Below are 14,590 nucleotides of genomic sequence, written 5' to 3'. Positions count from 1 at the left end.
TGGGAACAGCCATGGAGTCTTTATGAACTGCCAGCTAACACTAACACGGCTTCTAAGCGACCGGCCAAGAAGCCACCGTGGGCCAGCGAGCGCAACCCGGAGCCAAGAACCGCAAAGGAAGAATGAAGGTCACGGACAGGCCAGCGCACCTCGACGCGCGTCGTGCTGACCGGGAGACTGCATGTGTGGTGTTAGCCTTCTTGGAGCGTTTCTGGATACGACTGCGCCGCACGATGCGGAACTGCAACACCGCGGTGGACGGCATCATGTGCGCAGCAGCCTTGATCCGACTGAGCTCAATACTGGAAATCGACGGGTGGAAAGGCTCCGTAGACCTATGGTTGGGAAATTGGCCGGTAGAAAAGCTCCGTAAACCTATGACTGGGAAATTGGCGGGTGGAAAGGCTCCGTAGACCTATGGCTGGGAAATTGGCGGGTGGAAAGGCTTCATAGAACTATGGCTGGGAAATCGGAGTGGAAAAGCCCGTGGCACTGCAGGTGGAAGATCGGCGGGTAGAATGATGCTTTGGCGCCATGGGCGCTTTGTTACTAGGGCGGATCGTGTCCATGAAGCGTCCTCGCCAGGTGTTCGCAGAAAGGCACGGGCAGCGTATTCAGCGGAGGAAAATATATAAATGACTCATAACGTCGGTGGACGTACACTGGCCATTTAAGACCTGATTATTAAACACTGTACGGGCGGTGCTCGCGGGGTGATCTCACCTCGGGCGGTCGGTCGGGCAGCGGAACCCGGCCCTAGGGCGGCTCGTGCCTCACCTCGGGGCGGTTGGTCGGGCGGCGGGACCCGGTCCCAGGGCGGCTCGTGCCTCACCTCGGGGCGGTCGGGCAGGGCGGCGGGACCCGGTCCCAGGGCGGCTCGCGGGATGGCCTCACCGCGGGGCGGTTGGCAGGGCGGCGGGACCCGGCCCCAGGGCGGCTCGTGGGATGGCCTCACCTCGGGGCGGTCGGCTGTGTGGCGGGACCCGGTCCCAGGGCGGCTCGCCGCGCCCGCTGAACTCGCCCATGCGCAGCCAGCTGACGGCCAGCCGCACCACGGACGCCTTGTCCAGCTGCGAGGTGATGGCGCCCGGCAGCGGCAGCAGCTTGGCCAGCTCGCAGAACTCGTGGTTCTCCTTGCCACGGCGCGAGCGGGCCGCGTCACGTGATCTCTCCTTGCGGACGTCCATCGACCTGCGGACGGATCACGTGATGGGCTCAGATCGTGTCCTGCGACCTCTGCTGACAAGCATTCCTGGGTCCGCCGACGGCACACCTAGTGAGGCCAAATCGCATCGCATGAGAGTTGAGTTAGATTTCACAAGAAGGCGAAAGCTGCGAAAGTAGCATGAGTGTTGCCGCGATTCCATACGAGCTGCAGAACAGCATTGTCGTCTCACCATGGGCAGCCCCACCTCAAATCTCACCTTGTTTCAAGGCGTCTTTTTCCAGGCCAACGAAATGCAGTGAGGAGCAGCTAAGTACTGAGCTCTATAGGCACGGCCGCTCGGCTGCGTCCGAACGATGAACCGGGCAAGCACATGATGCCGACATCGTCTCGAAAAGGCATGCAAAAACGGTCATTTAGACGTCCAGGCTTGCGTGCCCACGCTGGCCGTGGCCTTCTCTAGGACTTCCCGAGAAATGGCTCAAAGGATGGCGCGAATGTTGAAGGTGCATCTGCGTAATCGTGTACAGTCCAGCGCGTCTCCGATAAGGCTTATCAAGTTTGTCACACCAGGCTTATATCTCCTCTTCAAGCTTCTATCCTTCCACCCCCTAGATGCGTTGAGTTGCCTACCTCTGCCCCTTCGCTCAGTATGCACGATGTGCTCCCTAAGGAATGCGGACGGGTTCGGTAGGATGTTCGAAACAAACGAAGTTAGCTGGTTCGTTGAGGTTTCGGACGGCGACGCTCAGACAAATTTATTTAAGTTGGGCCCTTTTCGCGCAGTCCGGTTCCGGGCAGTAACTTAATCATCCCACTGTCCATTTCTAGCTCCAATTCGGTTTTGCTTTTGTTTGGAAACCACATGGTACTGGAAGCATAAGCCATTTCCATATTCGAGAGAATGGTAACATGTTGCTGTTCTTCGAATGTGCAAGCTACGCTAGCGGCTAGCTTTGCGGTGGTGCGGCAAGAGGCAGTCGTGTGATGCTCTTGCTTTGACCTTCTTGGTTTAAAATTCACGGACGCATGTCGCTGTTTACACCCCAGAGGCGTTTGGTTAACAGGTTGGGACATAACCGTGCGGACCATCTGGCTTTCCGTTCCAGCGTCCACGAAACAAGCCATGCTTCACCACAGCTGACTGACGCCCACCGCGGCACCAGCAGTCAGTTCATTTCCTTTCATACAAACAGCATCAATGTCTTGTCCACAATGCGCAGTTCCAATGATTAAGGTCAAAAATGAATTAATGCCTCATTCGGTGAGCTGAATCAGCTAAATAACTGAGCGACAAGACTCATTGATGTCTGACACTGGGCTATGGACGGTACAAGACAGAATCAACGTTAGATACAAGATTGCTTCCTGCACAGGTTTTGGATGCACACACCGCCTGAGGCTGGTTTAATGGGGCGAGCGTCCCCAACGTCTCGGGAAACTGCCATACGCCGCCAATTAATTATGACAAATTATGATTAGTAAGAACGGTGTAAGAACCGGTGGTTTTGCTGCTGCTAAACACGAATGCAAAAGCTGAATGGCTACACTGCCGTTGGACATGCGCAGTGAATTGGGAGAACGCGGGGAAACTGAGTAGTCATTCTAAGTCTCATCAGTTCTTGTTGTTTCCCCGCTTTGGACTTTCAGTGGAAAGTCCAAAAGTGAAAGTAGAAGTTCAATGGGAGTGGAATTTCAGTCCTCGCAACACCCCATGGGCTCCTCGAGAACGGAGCACCGCCATGCATACTGGTAATCCATCCATAAATCAAGTGTGAATGCGGCCATTAAACCAATCAACATCATTCGCAGGGACCTAATCCCGGAACAGTAAGAACCGTACAGAGAGGCTGACCGTATGACCACCGATAAAACCTGTGAGTGTTTCCTCCTTCCCGCGCCGCCCCGGAGGTCAGCAGGAACCCCCTCGCGCCACGGAGACAAATCGCCACCAATGACAAACGACACGGCATTGTGGGTAATCTCCCCTCAGGTGTCCGGCGAGCTCCTGGGTGGTCAAGTATCCGGCATACGTCGCATGCCAAATACCACATTTCCCATCTAGAAAGGGACAGGATCTCCCAGCCCACGGACTCCCCGCCCTGCGGCAGGAAAGGGTCAAGCAACTAAGCCGCTGTCAGGGCCACATGCCTGCCGTCCGCCCGGAGACGGGCTGGTCGTCTGGTCGCCGCTTCAGCGGCGTTGCCACGCCCGCCGCCCGCCGGCCGGCCGGCCAGGCTGCAACCACGGCGGGCGCAAAGTCTGAAGGCATTGCCTAGTCGTCTTCGTTAGCGCGGCGGCCGAATTACCATTTCGCATCAATTGCAATAGCCGTGCCAATAGCGGAGCTGACAGGTCGCCGCGGCGCGAGTTATGTGCCGCCTGGCGAGAGGCCTCCCGCCCGCGGGATCAGGCCGCCGGGGCCGCTCGCTGGCCGTCGGCCGGCGGCTGCCGGGGAGTGGCCGGCCCTCCGTCCGCCGGGCCGCACCCACCGAGCCAGGCGTGGGGTCTGGGCCCTGGCGCCGGCGACCCTGCAGAGCCGGCGCGGTGAGCCCGCCGGCCGCGGAGGGCGGCACATCTGCCGGCGGCGGGCCCGCGCGGCAGGCGACTGCGATGCTGCGTACTACGCCAGCACTGCTGCGTACTGCGCCGGCGCAGGTCCGGCTCCGCGGCCACTGCCCGTGCCTCTGGCGAACACACCTCAGCCGGCTGCGGACGTCGCTCGCTCGACGCTGAGGATCCGCCAGTGTACAGACCCGCTCGGCGAGAATTATGGATGACAGTATTGTAGTAGTATGCGTGGAAGTGGCGGGACCAGCTTTCATTGAAAGTGATTCTTCCGTTATTTTCCTGTTGAACGACGCCCGTTGCGCCGGTTTTGCCACGCCAGTCCTCCTCAGTCTCTCAGTCTCTCACCGGTCTCCACTCCTGCCCAGAATGTGAATGCAGCCACTGAAAGACAATGTTTTACCCTTGGGGGTAAACAGAAAGGAACCAAATATGATTAAATATAGCGCATAGTCCCTAATAGCCCCACAGAGCTATCAGTTCACTGGTATTTCCATCGTATGAACCAACATACACCAACTTCAGCAGCAAACCCTACTCCGATTTGCAGTGAATCACACACTCCCTTCCTGCATACGCTCTACATACGTCCGTGACTATTCAATGTCTTCAGCACGCAGGGCAAAAGGATTTTGTCACATTTGATATACGCGGTGTTTCAACCAAACGTTGGCCTTTATCAGGAGAAAATCATTCGTCCGTGCATTCACGTGAAACTATCACTTCTTGTTTGGACAGGACAACGACAAATTAAGCCTGGGATCACTTCGAGGCGCTAGAGGCGGCCACGCAGGGTGTCTGAATTTTGTCAGGACGTGTCTTGTCCATGGTCAGAAAAGTAATGTTATTGCGGCACTCAACCTGGAACGGTTTGGAGTACCATAAGAAGAACCCGAATGGTGCTAATGGGACCCGGCGAAAAATAATATTCATGTTTTCAGTCCTAAATTGCATACCATAGTAGCCGCGAAGGCCAGAAGCCCTCAAAGTTCTTAAAATGATCGTTCCCTTCATACTGAACGCCTAGGTATCGCTGCGTCTGGAATGGTTCTGTAATGACGTGATTACCATGATCAATTAATCAGGTGCGCTTAATACCGCCATAATTCAAACACCAGCCTAATTATCGATTATCTGCCGCCATCTACACCACCACGGTTTGGCAATATCGATTATAACTCACGCAAGCCATCACGCCCTGTTGGTGAAGTCCTGTTTAGCGTGTTCACACGCGAGGAGCGAATTTCTCACCTGGATCGGTTGGCTATCTTATCATATGACGAGGTGCGGGGAGTGTCATGCCTTATTGCGCAGCGGTAACATTCTCGAGGTCTATGAGCGACTATGGCCTTGCATTTCGTGGTGACTTTCTGTCTCTGGTTATTTCCCCCTCCGACGTGATCGCCTGCACTCCCCGGCTTTCGAGATATCAGCGGAGGCAGGACAGCCGTGCATCCTCACACGACGGATCGCATGTGGTCAGCGGTTGGTGCGCTGTGAACTCGACATTTGCCAATATTGCGGAACTGCATGCGCCAACAATGAGTGGAAGTTTCTCGACGTGCCTAAAGCGAAAGAAAACATTTCGTCGCGTACTTGTTTTAAAAAAAGCAATGCTTAGCTTTTCGTGGTCACAAAGTTAAGAAAAGCATGTTTTTATCATTTGCGTTCAAGAAAAGGACGTTTTAAACAGATCTGACAGGACTTTCAACACTACATCACAATGCATCCGACAGCCTAAGTACGATCCAAAGACAAGCGACACTGGGAGTGAGACGCTGCTTGAAATATGGCCGAGATGATTATGTTGATAAGCAGCATATTAATAATGGTATGCTTGACCAGTGTCTAAATGGTCTTGTACCTTCTTATCAGGGAAAATTACTGCCTACTATGAGCCTCTCCTCTCCCAGATAAAGCACTTTCGCACCCCTCGCATGCCAAGTGCAAGCTATTGCTTTCTGAGCGTATGTTGTAATTAGAGACAAAATATACACCTTAATTGCGAGCCAAACGGTACGGGCAATGCGTCACCCGCGCTCTCCAGCAGCTAAGCCGCCTGAACTGTGGCCTGATGGGTGAACATGCGCCACAACGCGAAGCTTCCCTGCTCAGAGGGCCGCATAGTCACTCGTCAACGCGGCACCGACCGTCCCGCCCTTCGCGTCCTTGACACCGCTAGTCCGGTAGCACCAGCTCTGAGCCACGACAGCCGACGTTCCTCCCTTCGTACCCATGACACCGCCAGTCCGGTGGCACCAGCTCTGAGCCACGACAGTGGCCGTCCCTCCCTTCGCAGCCGCGCACCGCCCGCGCCGCCGCACGCGGCAGGTGTGGCGCCTGTGCCAAGAGCTCGCGGCGGAGCGGCGCCTCGACAATCGGTGGTGCCGACCCGTCCGCCCCTCCAGCTGAGGCGGGTCACGCGTCCGATCACGCTGGGCTGCTGTACGGGGCGGGCCGGGGCCGGCCGGGCAGCCGTGCTCCTGCGCACTGCCAGCGAAGCACGACGGTCACCAGCAAGAATGCTGTTTTGGCCCGAGTGGACAAGGACGGAAGAAAGTTATGCAAATGGTGTTCTGCCGCTAATTTGAAAGATAAGAACGTGTCGTCATATCGACGATGTGAGGCAGCGCGGGTAATGGTGAGTCTGCTACGCTTTCTGTGGTCTCTCTCCAGCATTGCCCCCATTGCATGACGAGTCATGCCATAGCAACTATGTTGCGTAGCTCTTTCAGTTGCAGATATTTCCAGACAGTAAAGCTGCTAGCATGAGCATGCGGTGACCAGGTCGAAAGGGAGGTACCGCTGCAAAAGTTCGACAAATCATGCAGGCATGCGTCATTCCGGGTGCTGCTCTGACAATTATCGCGTGCTGTTACGCTCAAGTCGTGAGTGCACGGGAGTTGACTTCAGTAGTTAGCATACTGAGCATAGGTTATCATGGACCACGGTCAGATGGAACAGAAACGCCCGGGCTGGCGCAAGGATGCGGGTAAGATAATCTTGCCTGGAGAGGTTTCTGGTAGCCACTAATTAGATGGCAGGTTCCAGTACAAGGTACCTTTACAGTTGTAGATCAAGGACATGGAAAGGGTTACGCAAAGTAACTGCACTAAGGAGCAATGTAATACATTTTTAGGACATTAGAAGTAATGCATGCTGTTGGCTTTAAAAATGCAGTCTGGCATTTTCGCCTGCATTCTTCCATTAGTTTTGTAAACGATCCCAATGGTGTGCTTCCGCGTATAGTTAAGAAAACAGAGCGCCGCCTGCAGCAGCCTGTACGATGATCAGGGCTCATAAACTAGGAACAGGGCGAATGGAGGGATGTCGCTAACAGCCATGCATATCAGGAAGCTCGTACTCGACACGCACACACACTTCTGGTAGCACGAGCATGTGACATCACAACTGGGGAAATCTACCAGATGGAGAGATGTCGGCACCGACTGAAGCTCCGTTGCGCTCCAACCGTCCCCACTTAGTTTAGCTAGAAGCAGCTCGACTCACAGAGCAAAGGACACTGACCAACGCTTCGCAAGCATAATGGGTCGCACGCCGACTCCCCGCTCACGGAGCTGGCGTCATTGACAGCCGACTGGTCACTGGCCAAGATAGCCAACTGGGACTGGCCCCGCTACGCCATCGCCTGGTGTGTTATAACGTGTTGGCAGCGCATCTGGCTGAAATGGAATTGCGCAACGTCGCGGTTGGCTTGGCATCCTCGCAACAGGTCGTGCTTTGCAAGATTTCCGAGGCCGAAGCCATTCCTGCGAATCATTCAGTCAACAAGATCAGGTCCGGATCAATTAGAGGTCATGTTAACAGGCGTACGTATCACTCCCCCCCCCCCCCCCCACCGCCCGGAAAAATGCCTCTCGCCTATGAAGAGCTACATCTTGTTCCCTATCCTCATTTCACGGTTTGTGACAAAATTGTGAATTTGAAGTGACTGAATCAAATATGCGGGAAGATGTAGCATGTCTTCTTCAGCTCGCTACCTTTTGTTGCTAGAAGCTTTTGTGTGCTTTAAACATTCTGCAAAGACTGTCTAAGCATGGGCCATGTGAGAGGCCAGAACGTGATGCGATGCATTCATGTTGGCAAATGCTGGCAACTTTGTGTTGTTGGCAGCTCAATGACTGAAGACAGGCAGTGGGGGTGGCAAGCTTAAGTCGCCCGGGATCTGAGGCGTCCAAACCCGCACATCTATCACCGAAGTACTCGTTGGTTTTAGGCCAAACAAGGAACAGCTTTCGTGGTACGCGCAATTTGCTAACTCCCCAGAGCTGTTATCAAGTCGGCGCGTTTTCACCAGCGTCTTCAATTCTCAGCTCCCAACCGAAACAAAGAAAGCACGCCAGTACCAGCCGTTCCCCTCTGGGCGACCCCGCCGAGATATCCCTCACCAAGCGGGACCCAGCCGCACAGACCGATCTCCGGACGCGCGATACCATCTGGATAATATTTTAATTTGCGTATCGGCATTTCATTGCGAGCCGGCGGGCGGTTACAGGGGTTGCTGGGTTTTTGCGGCGGCTGGTGAGTGGCCGTCCGGTTTTTGCGGACGAACCGGAGCCGGACAGGGCACCGCGCGCCGCTGCCGTCCTGAGCGGCACTCAGCCCGGGCGGACGCGGCGGCCGTCTCGTCGCCGCCGGTGCCGGCCGGTGTTGGGTGTCTTCGAGCGCCTCCTCCGCCGGGGGCGTGAGGGCACACGCGCGCGGGGACGGAGCGGAGAACTCCCGCTGCCCGCGCAATCAGCTCAGGCGGGGATTCAGAGCCACGGAGCATGGGTCTCTGATTGGTCCGTGATTGAACGCTCCGATGGCTGTCGTGAATGCGGCTGTGCGTTTGATCAAAGCGAAGTAAGTTCGGGCAATGGCTGCTTTTCCTGATGTTATGCATTAATGAGAGTGAGTCGGTCCCGTTCTGCCCAGACAGAATCGCGGTCAAATAAATGGGCATCATGGTACCTCCTCAGTAATATTTTCGAAGCCCATCAAATCTATTAAATGGGTTAGCATGACAAAAGATCACATTAGCACGCGTGACGAAGAAATACAATTCAATGCTCCATTGGTACATTTAAAGTGCAGGCGGTTTACAAAATTGTATGCATAGCATTAAGTTTTTATTCTTCACAACTTTGGTGTGCACGGAAGATGGTGCGCATTTCGTTGCAAACCTCAGTGGGCTACCAGACGCCAGACGACCGCAACGAAAATACTGCAGCAAACCGTGGTAAACGTCGTGCGTAAGCCCGTGCAGTACAAGCCATCGCAGGCCACCAGCCAATCCCTCGTGCCTGCCGGATCTCAGCGCACCCGGAGCTCCAACCAGAATCCCGATCAGTCCGCCACTGCAGCATCATCAAACGCCTCTGAAAGCTGCAAACCCATGACCCAAGCCGCTACAGACGTCGTAAAGAAGACATCACGGACTGCGGCTTTAGCGAACCAACTCGACCCGGCCTTTATGGGCCTGCTTTTTAAATGATCATGCCATGAATCAAAGAATACGACTCATCAATGAGCAGATCACACGATTCAATGAGATTCATTGACATGGTTCTATAGAAACGTGCACATGGATTTAGTACGCGTTCGATGCACTTACCTCAGCTCTGAGACAAATTCGGAACGGTTTGACCTCTTCTCACACGAAAGGGTCACGCCGGAGCAATCCGAGATCCAAGGTCCAGATCCAAGCCGGATCTGTCTCCGTGTGAGAAGACATCCCAACAAACTCAAGCCTAAGCTTAGGTCAAAGCGTCGGCTTCTAGCGAGTGCTAGTGATACAATGCGAGACAGTCACACGAAGAGCAGAACTGACTATGAAAATTACGCGAGTATCCTCTCCTCCCCCACACGTCATTTCATCCGGTAATGGCAGCAGGGGAGGGTACAACTGCAACTCAATACATTCATCGGCGTGCGGCATCATTTAAATGTTGCCCAGCCATAGACGGCAGCGAATACACGACGACGTCCTTATAATCAAGCCTACCAGAGCGCCAGCACGCGTTGTAAAACTCGGGCCACAATGAGAAACCGAGCATCGGCCGGAGACTGTGCCATGCGACCGCCCCAACGGATCTACCAGCGACGTTTATGGTGATGTATATTACCTTTTGCATCTATAAGATTGCTGGACAATGGCTACCTAAGTTTGCATAGGTCGTTGCAATACCAGGCTCAAGTTTGTCTTCAGGGCACAGCTGCATTACGAGTGACACAATGCCAATATGATCTTAATCGAATGAATTATTTGGTCGATTGATTTTGGGGTCACAGCTCTCGCTACACGAGATTCGCATCGTGCTCACTGACACACAGCCCGCTTGTAACACTGACGCGACACAGCACTGCACCCAGGGGGTCCGAAGCACCGGATAAGTTTGCGATATCCTGTGTACTATATGGTAATGAGAGAGCTTCATGGCGTCATGCAGGACCTTGATAGGCTGCCTCTCCTTCCCACCCCTCGCACGGGCATACTTTGTTTTCCTTGTCTGGTGCTTGCAAAGCCTTGGGTGGGAATGAAATCCACGTTTGTAGCCATGTGTGGCCATGAAGATGTGAACAAAACAAACAAAACAACACCCAGAGCCCAAAGAAAAACCAGAAGTGGAGCCCCGGCCAGCGTTTGTTTCACGCTCACTCACACTGCGCCTAGACAAACCCGTCCATGATCAAGCTTAGGTCGACAGCTCCTTCCGTCCTCCATGTGTACTGCCTTCCAGCCTGGCGCATGGTATCAAAGAGCGCGGCTGGCGAGCGTGTGTTCGCCTCAGAGCCCTGCTGCCGGCTGCGCAACGCGGCTGGCGAGCGGCCCTCAGAGCCCTGCTTCCAGGGACCGTGGAGCAGTCGGCTGGCGAGCTGCCCTCAGAGCCCTGGCTGCGGGACTGGCGCATCGCGCCTGGCGCGACCCTCAAAGCCCTGCTGCCGGGACGTGGGGAAGCGCGGCTGATGAGGCCGAGCTGCACGAAGCTGTGGAAGCGCCCCCGTCCTCCGTGCCCGAACCAGCTCGCTCCAGGCTCCGAGTCCCGGCAGTCCTGTCTGACTAAGGCGTCTGACCCCGGCTACCGGCGACGACGGAGCGTTTTGAAGCCGCGGCCAGCGCCTGTTCGTGTTCCAACGACTTTGGCATAGTTGACAAACGTGACAATTAGACCAATTATTAACTTTTTTATCAAAGGCGCGCAACGCGTGTCGTCACGCAGCGCTTTCATAGAGCGCCAGCGGGCCTCGGAGGCACATCAGGGCTCAGAGGTTATTAGGTCGGCCGGGAATCGAACCCAGGACTTTCCATGGGGCCGTCCTCGCGCCTGAGCTATTTTGTCCTTCGTCAGCAATTGCTCAAAATAATATAGGGTTTTTTGGTGATGGTATCGTAGAATACTGACATTTTAAATCAAGTCCAATTGCAACGCAGCTATCGTCGCGCGTGAAATCGTCCTGATAATCGTAAGCACAAACGCTCAAGTTGTCCGCCCCGGTGGCTCAGTTGGTAAGAGCGCCTGCCTCCCAACTCATCCACCCGTGGCGGGGTGGGTCCGGGTCGCTTTAGGCGCTCGCTATTTTTCCTTGACAGATATGGCCTGGGGCCGGTGGCAGCGGTCGCGGTAAAGGTCAGTTGACGTCAGAGGGCAGGACGGACCGTGCCGAAACGGACCTGGAATTGCGCGATCGGATGGTAGGAGTCAGGGCTCACGCAATAAGCACTGCTTAGCGTGAGCGCTGATCCCAGAAATCCATCCGTTCAAAGGGTTCGGATCAAATTTCTAAAAAAAGGACAGCAACGATACAGGACAGAATATCAACGCGCGCAGACCTCTGAGCGCATATTCAGGGGCTGGACCGTCGGTTTTCTCAAGTAGGCCCAAGGTGGCCAATAAATGTCGTAAACGACGGCTATTGCTAAACCTTCCATGCGGTCGTAAGGCCGTTCAAACCTGAAGCGAAATGTGAAAGTCGACCCGCAAGACCGCGATGATGAATTCCAGGCCGCGGCGCCAGTATTAATTTGCATTGTGGCGTTCCGTCCTCTCGTGGCCGGGATGTGCTGAGACGATGTGTAATTACACAGCGGGGCCTTTCGTCTGAGTTATCCGGCGGATAGTTACTTCATGAACTGCGGTTTTCTCGCATTGACCCGCTGTAAAACCCTAAATTAAACCAATTACGTTTTATGGGAGAGAAACCCGTTTCATCTTTATTCCCATCAAGTGGTCATCTAATCTGTTCAATAAATGACCTCCCACGAGGATCAAGTGATGAGCACCATCCCGCAGCATTGGCAGTGTCCAGCGGCGCTGCGTGCCTGCTTTTAAAGCGAGAGGGCATGCGTAATGCCCGTGCAACATACCATCACCTGCAATTTCTCCAGTTTTTGGATGAACGAGCGGAGAAAGCACGCCACAGAGCTGTAGCGTTCAGAGCGGCGTGGAGCGTTAATTGGACCACAACTCAGGACACAGGGGTGGATCCATGACGTGATGAAATGCAGCCGGACATAAATTAGGCGAAGAGCCTTCCTATATGCTGCCTTAGGTCGTTAAAATTACGAGTTGTAAAAGAAGATGGCCTCACAACATGGGGCGGTTATTATTTGGTACCGGTTTGACCATAAACAGTCAATCTGCAGTACTTCGCAGATGCGTGATGACACCGTATCGTAGTTCTGACGCCTGCAGGCCACTGTTCCTGCCGCTCCGCAGATCGGAGCCGTCCACTTCACACCTTGAACGTGCATGGTGCGTTCATTTCACACCGTGGCCATGCACGGTGCGTGCACTTCACGCCTTGACCGTGCATGGTGCGTCTTTTTCACACCTTGAGTGTACATGACGCGTCCACTTCACGCCCTGACCGTACGTAGTGCGTCCACTTCACACCTTGACCGCGCATGGTGGGCCCACTTCACGCCCTGACCGTACGTAGTGCGTCCACTTCACACCTTGACTGTACATGGTGCACCCACTTCCTCATACCCCTTGTCATGTCTGATCAGCGTGTAAATACTGATGCGACGGACTGGCTGTTCGTGCACGTACACACTCTACGTGCAGTCAGTCCATGCGCCTGTCATACCAATATGCGGCATGCTGCCATATTTCCCACACTGCGAAGGTAAGATCATGTTCGCACTTCTGGTGCCACAAAGCGCCTTTGATGGCCTGGCAGTATGGAAATGATCATTTAAATAGACGATACACTCGCTAGCTACTTCACGTTTTTGAACCTACTGACAGCAACGTTAAACGTACACTGGCGGAGTCCTTTTTGACCACTGCTCAGCAGGACCACAAAACAGTCTTGCTGTTCCACTGAACTTGTGGACGAATACCCAGTCACACCACCAACGCGTTGTCGAAGGAGGAGACAGATCGCACTGCCAATCGCTAGGTGCTGATAGACGCACGTATTGGTGAGCAGATATGATAGCGCTCTCACGCAAGCCTAGGTATGTTGTCGCCAATGAAGACGCAGGTAATGCAGGCTATGCGCGCGTGTTTCGCCCAAAACTCTGGTGTTGGCCCAGTGCTTCGTGATCCGATGGTGCGTCAGGGTTCACGCAACAAGCACTGCTTAGCGTGGACGCTCACCCTAGAAATCCATCCAATCAAAAGGCTTGGATTGAATCTTTAAAGAACGATAATGAGGCAGTTCACTGGCGCTGGGTTCGAGTCCTGAAATTCCGAGATTGCGCGGTATGCTCGACCCAACCGCAGCTGAGGGCGCTACCAACTAGTCAGAGAGAGCCTCAAGTTGTCACGTCTGGCCAATAGTGCTTGGTCCATGCATTATGTATGTTCGCAAGTCCTAGGATTCTGCGCAACATGTTCAGTGCAAAATCCTTGCAAAATAATTATGCCAACTGATCCACGAAGGCAAGATTTGACAATCAAGGGCATCGACATGGATGTCAAGGACCTCAGTGTTGAGCACAGAACCTGCTACACGCTTTTGCTTATCCAAAACTTATTGGACTTCGCTCAAGATCCATACCCAGAGTGTTCTCGTCTCCAGGCATCCTGGCTTTCTCGTCCTGCTTTCAACAGGCCAGGGTTGAGCTGGTTACGACTCACTCAAGCAGACACCAAGCAGAGAAGATTGAGTGCATCGCAGTAATTGCCAATACGCCGGCCGTTGGCAGAGAACTTACAACTTAGCATTATATGGATCATGCCGACTAGATCTGTATGAATGCTCGCAAGCATTGCGGTTAAGATCTTCGGCATGCAGCGCTGGTGTGATAGGTGCATGCATGCAGCCGCGTGACTCAGGGCCGAATTACAACGCAACCTAACGACAGCAGCCATGATAAACGGATCCTATTCAAACGGTATAATGGCATCGCGATCGGGGACTAATGAGGCCAATAACTCTGGCCGATGTGTTTGTTATGTTAATGAGCGCGCAGACACCTCTGGTGTTAATTGACCGTCGACGGGCCGGTAGTCAGGCGGCTGATGGCCCCGGCGGATGCCCGGCGGCGCGCGCGACGGTCGCTCGCAATCGGCACAGCGCTACGTGCAATGTGCAAATGCATGCATACCTTCCAACACATCTCACGCTCACTGCTACAGCAGCTATATTGATCGCATGACACTTGCACACCATTGTTGTTACTAATGCAAGGCTGGTGGTAGAAGAACGATGATTATGGTTAGGATTTAATGGCGCTTCGGCCCGCTGGGGGATTTCGTACCTTCAGGGACTATGTGAGCGTTGTGGGCTGCATGCATGGCCCTTCCGCATAAGACTGCGATTAACACAGCGGGGCCAGGTGCTCTCCTCTCCGATCTCCAAACCCCGACCACGGTGCAGGCCCAAAAGCGAGCCTCGCGTTAA

General features: G+C 54.3%; 1 protein-coding gene across 1 annotated transcript in view; it reads right to left on the bottom strand.

The window, feature by feature from the left end:
* Nucleotides 1-14,590, bottom strand: part of LOC119101562 (protein trachealess) — a 42,786-nt gene that overhangs the window by 18,557 nt on the left and 9,639 nt on the right. The window contains exon 2 of the mRNA XM_037224910.1: nt 956-1,191. Within this exon, the coding sequence (XP_037080805.1) occupies nt 956-1,187 (232 nt within the window). The 5' untranslated portion in view covers nt 1,188-1,191. The remainder of the gene's footprint in view (nt 1-955; nt 1,192-14,590) is intronic.

Source organism: Pollicipes pollicipes, unplaced genomic scaffold (assembly GCF_011947565.3).
Source record: "Pollicipes pollicipes isolate AB1234 unplaced genomic scaffold, Ppol_2.1 Scaffold_2555;HRSCAF=2994_pilon_pilon_pilon, whole genome shotgun sequence".
Lineage (NCBI taxonomy): Eukaryota > Metazoa > Arthropoda > Thecostraca > Pollicipedomorpha > Pollicipedidae > Pollicipes > Pollicipes pollicipes.
The sequence above is the reverse complement of the archived record's forward strand: the minus strand, read 5'-3'. Positions and strand labels throughout refer to the sequence as shown.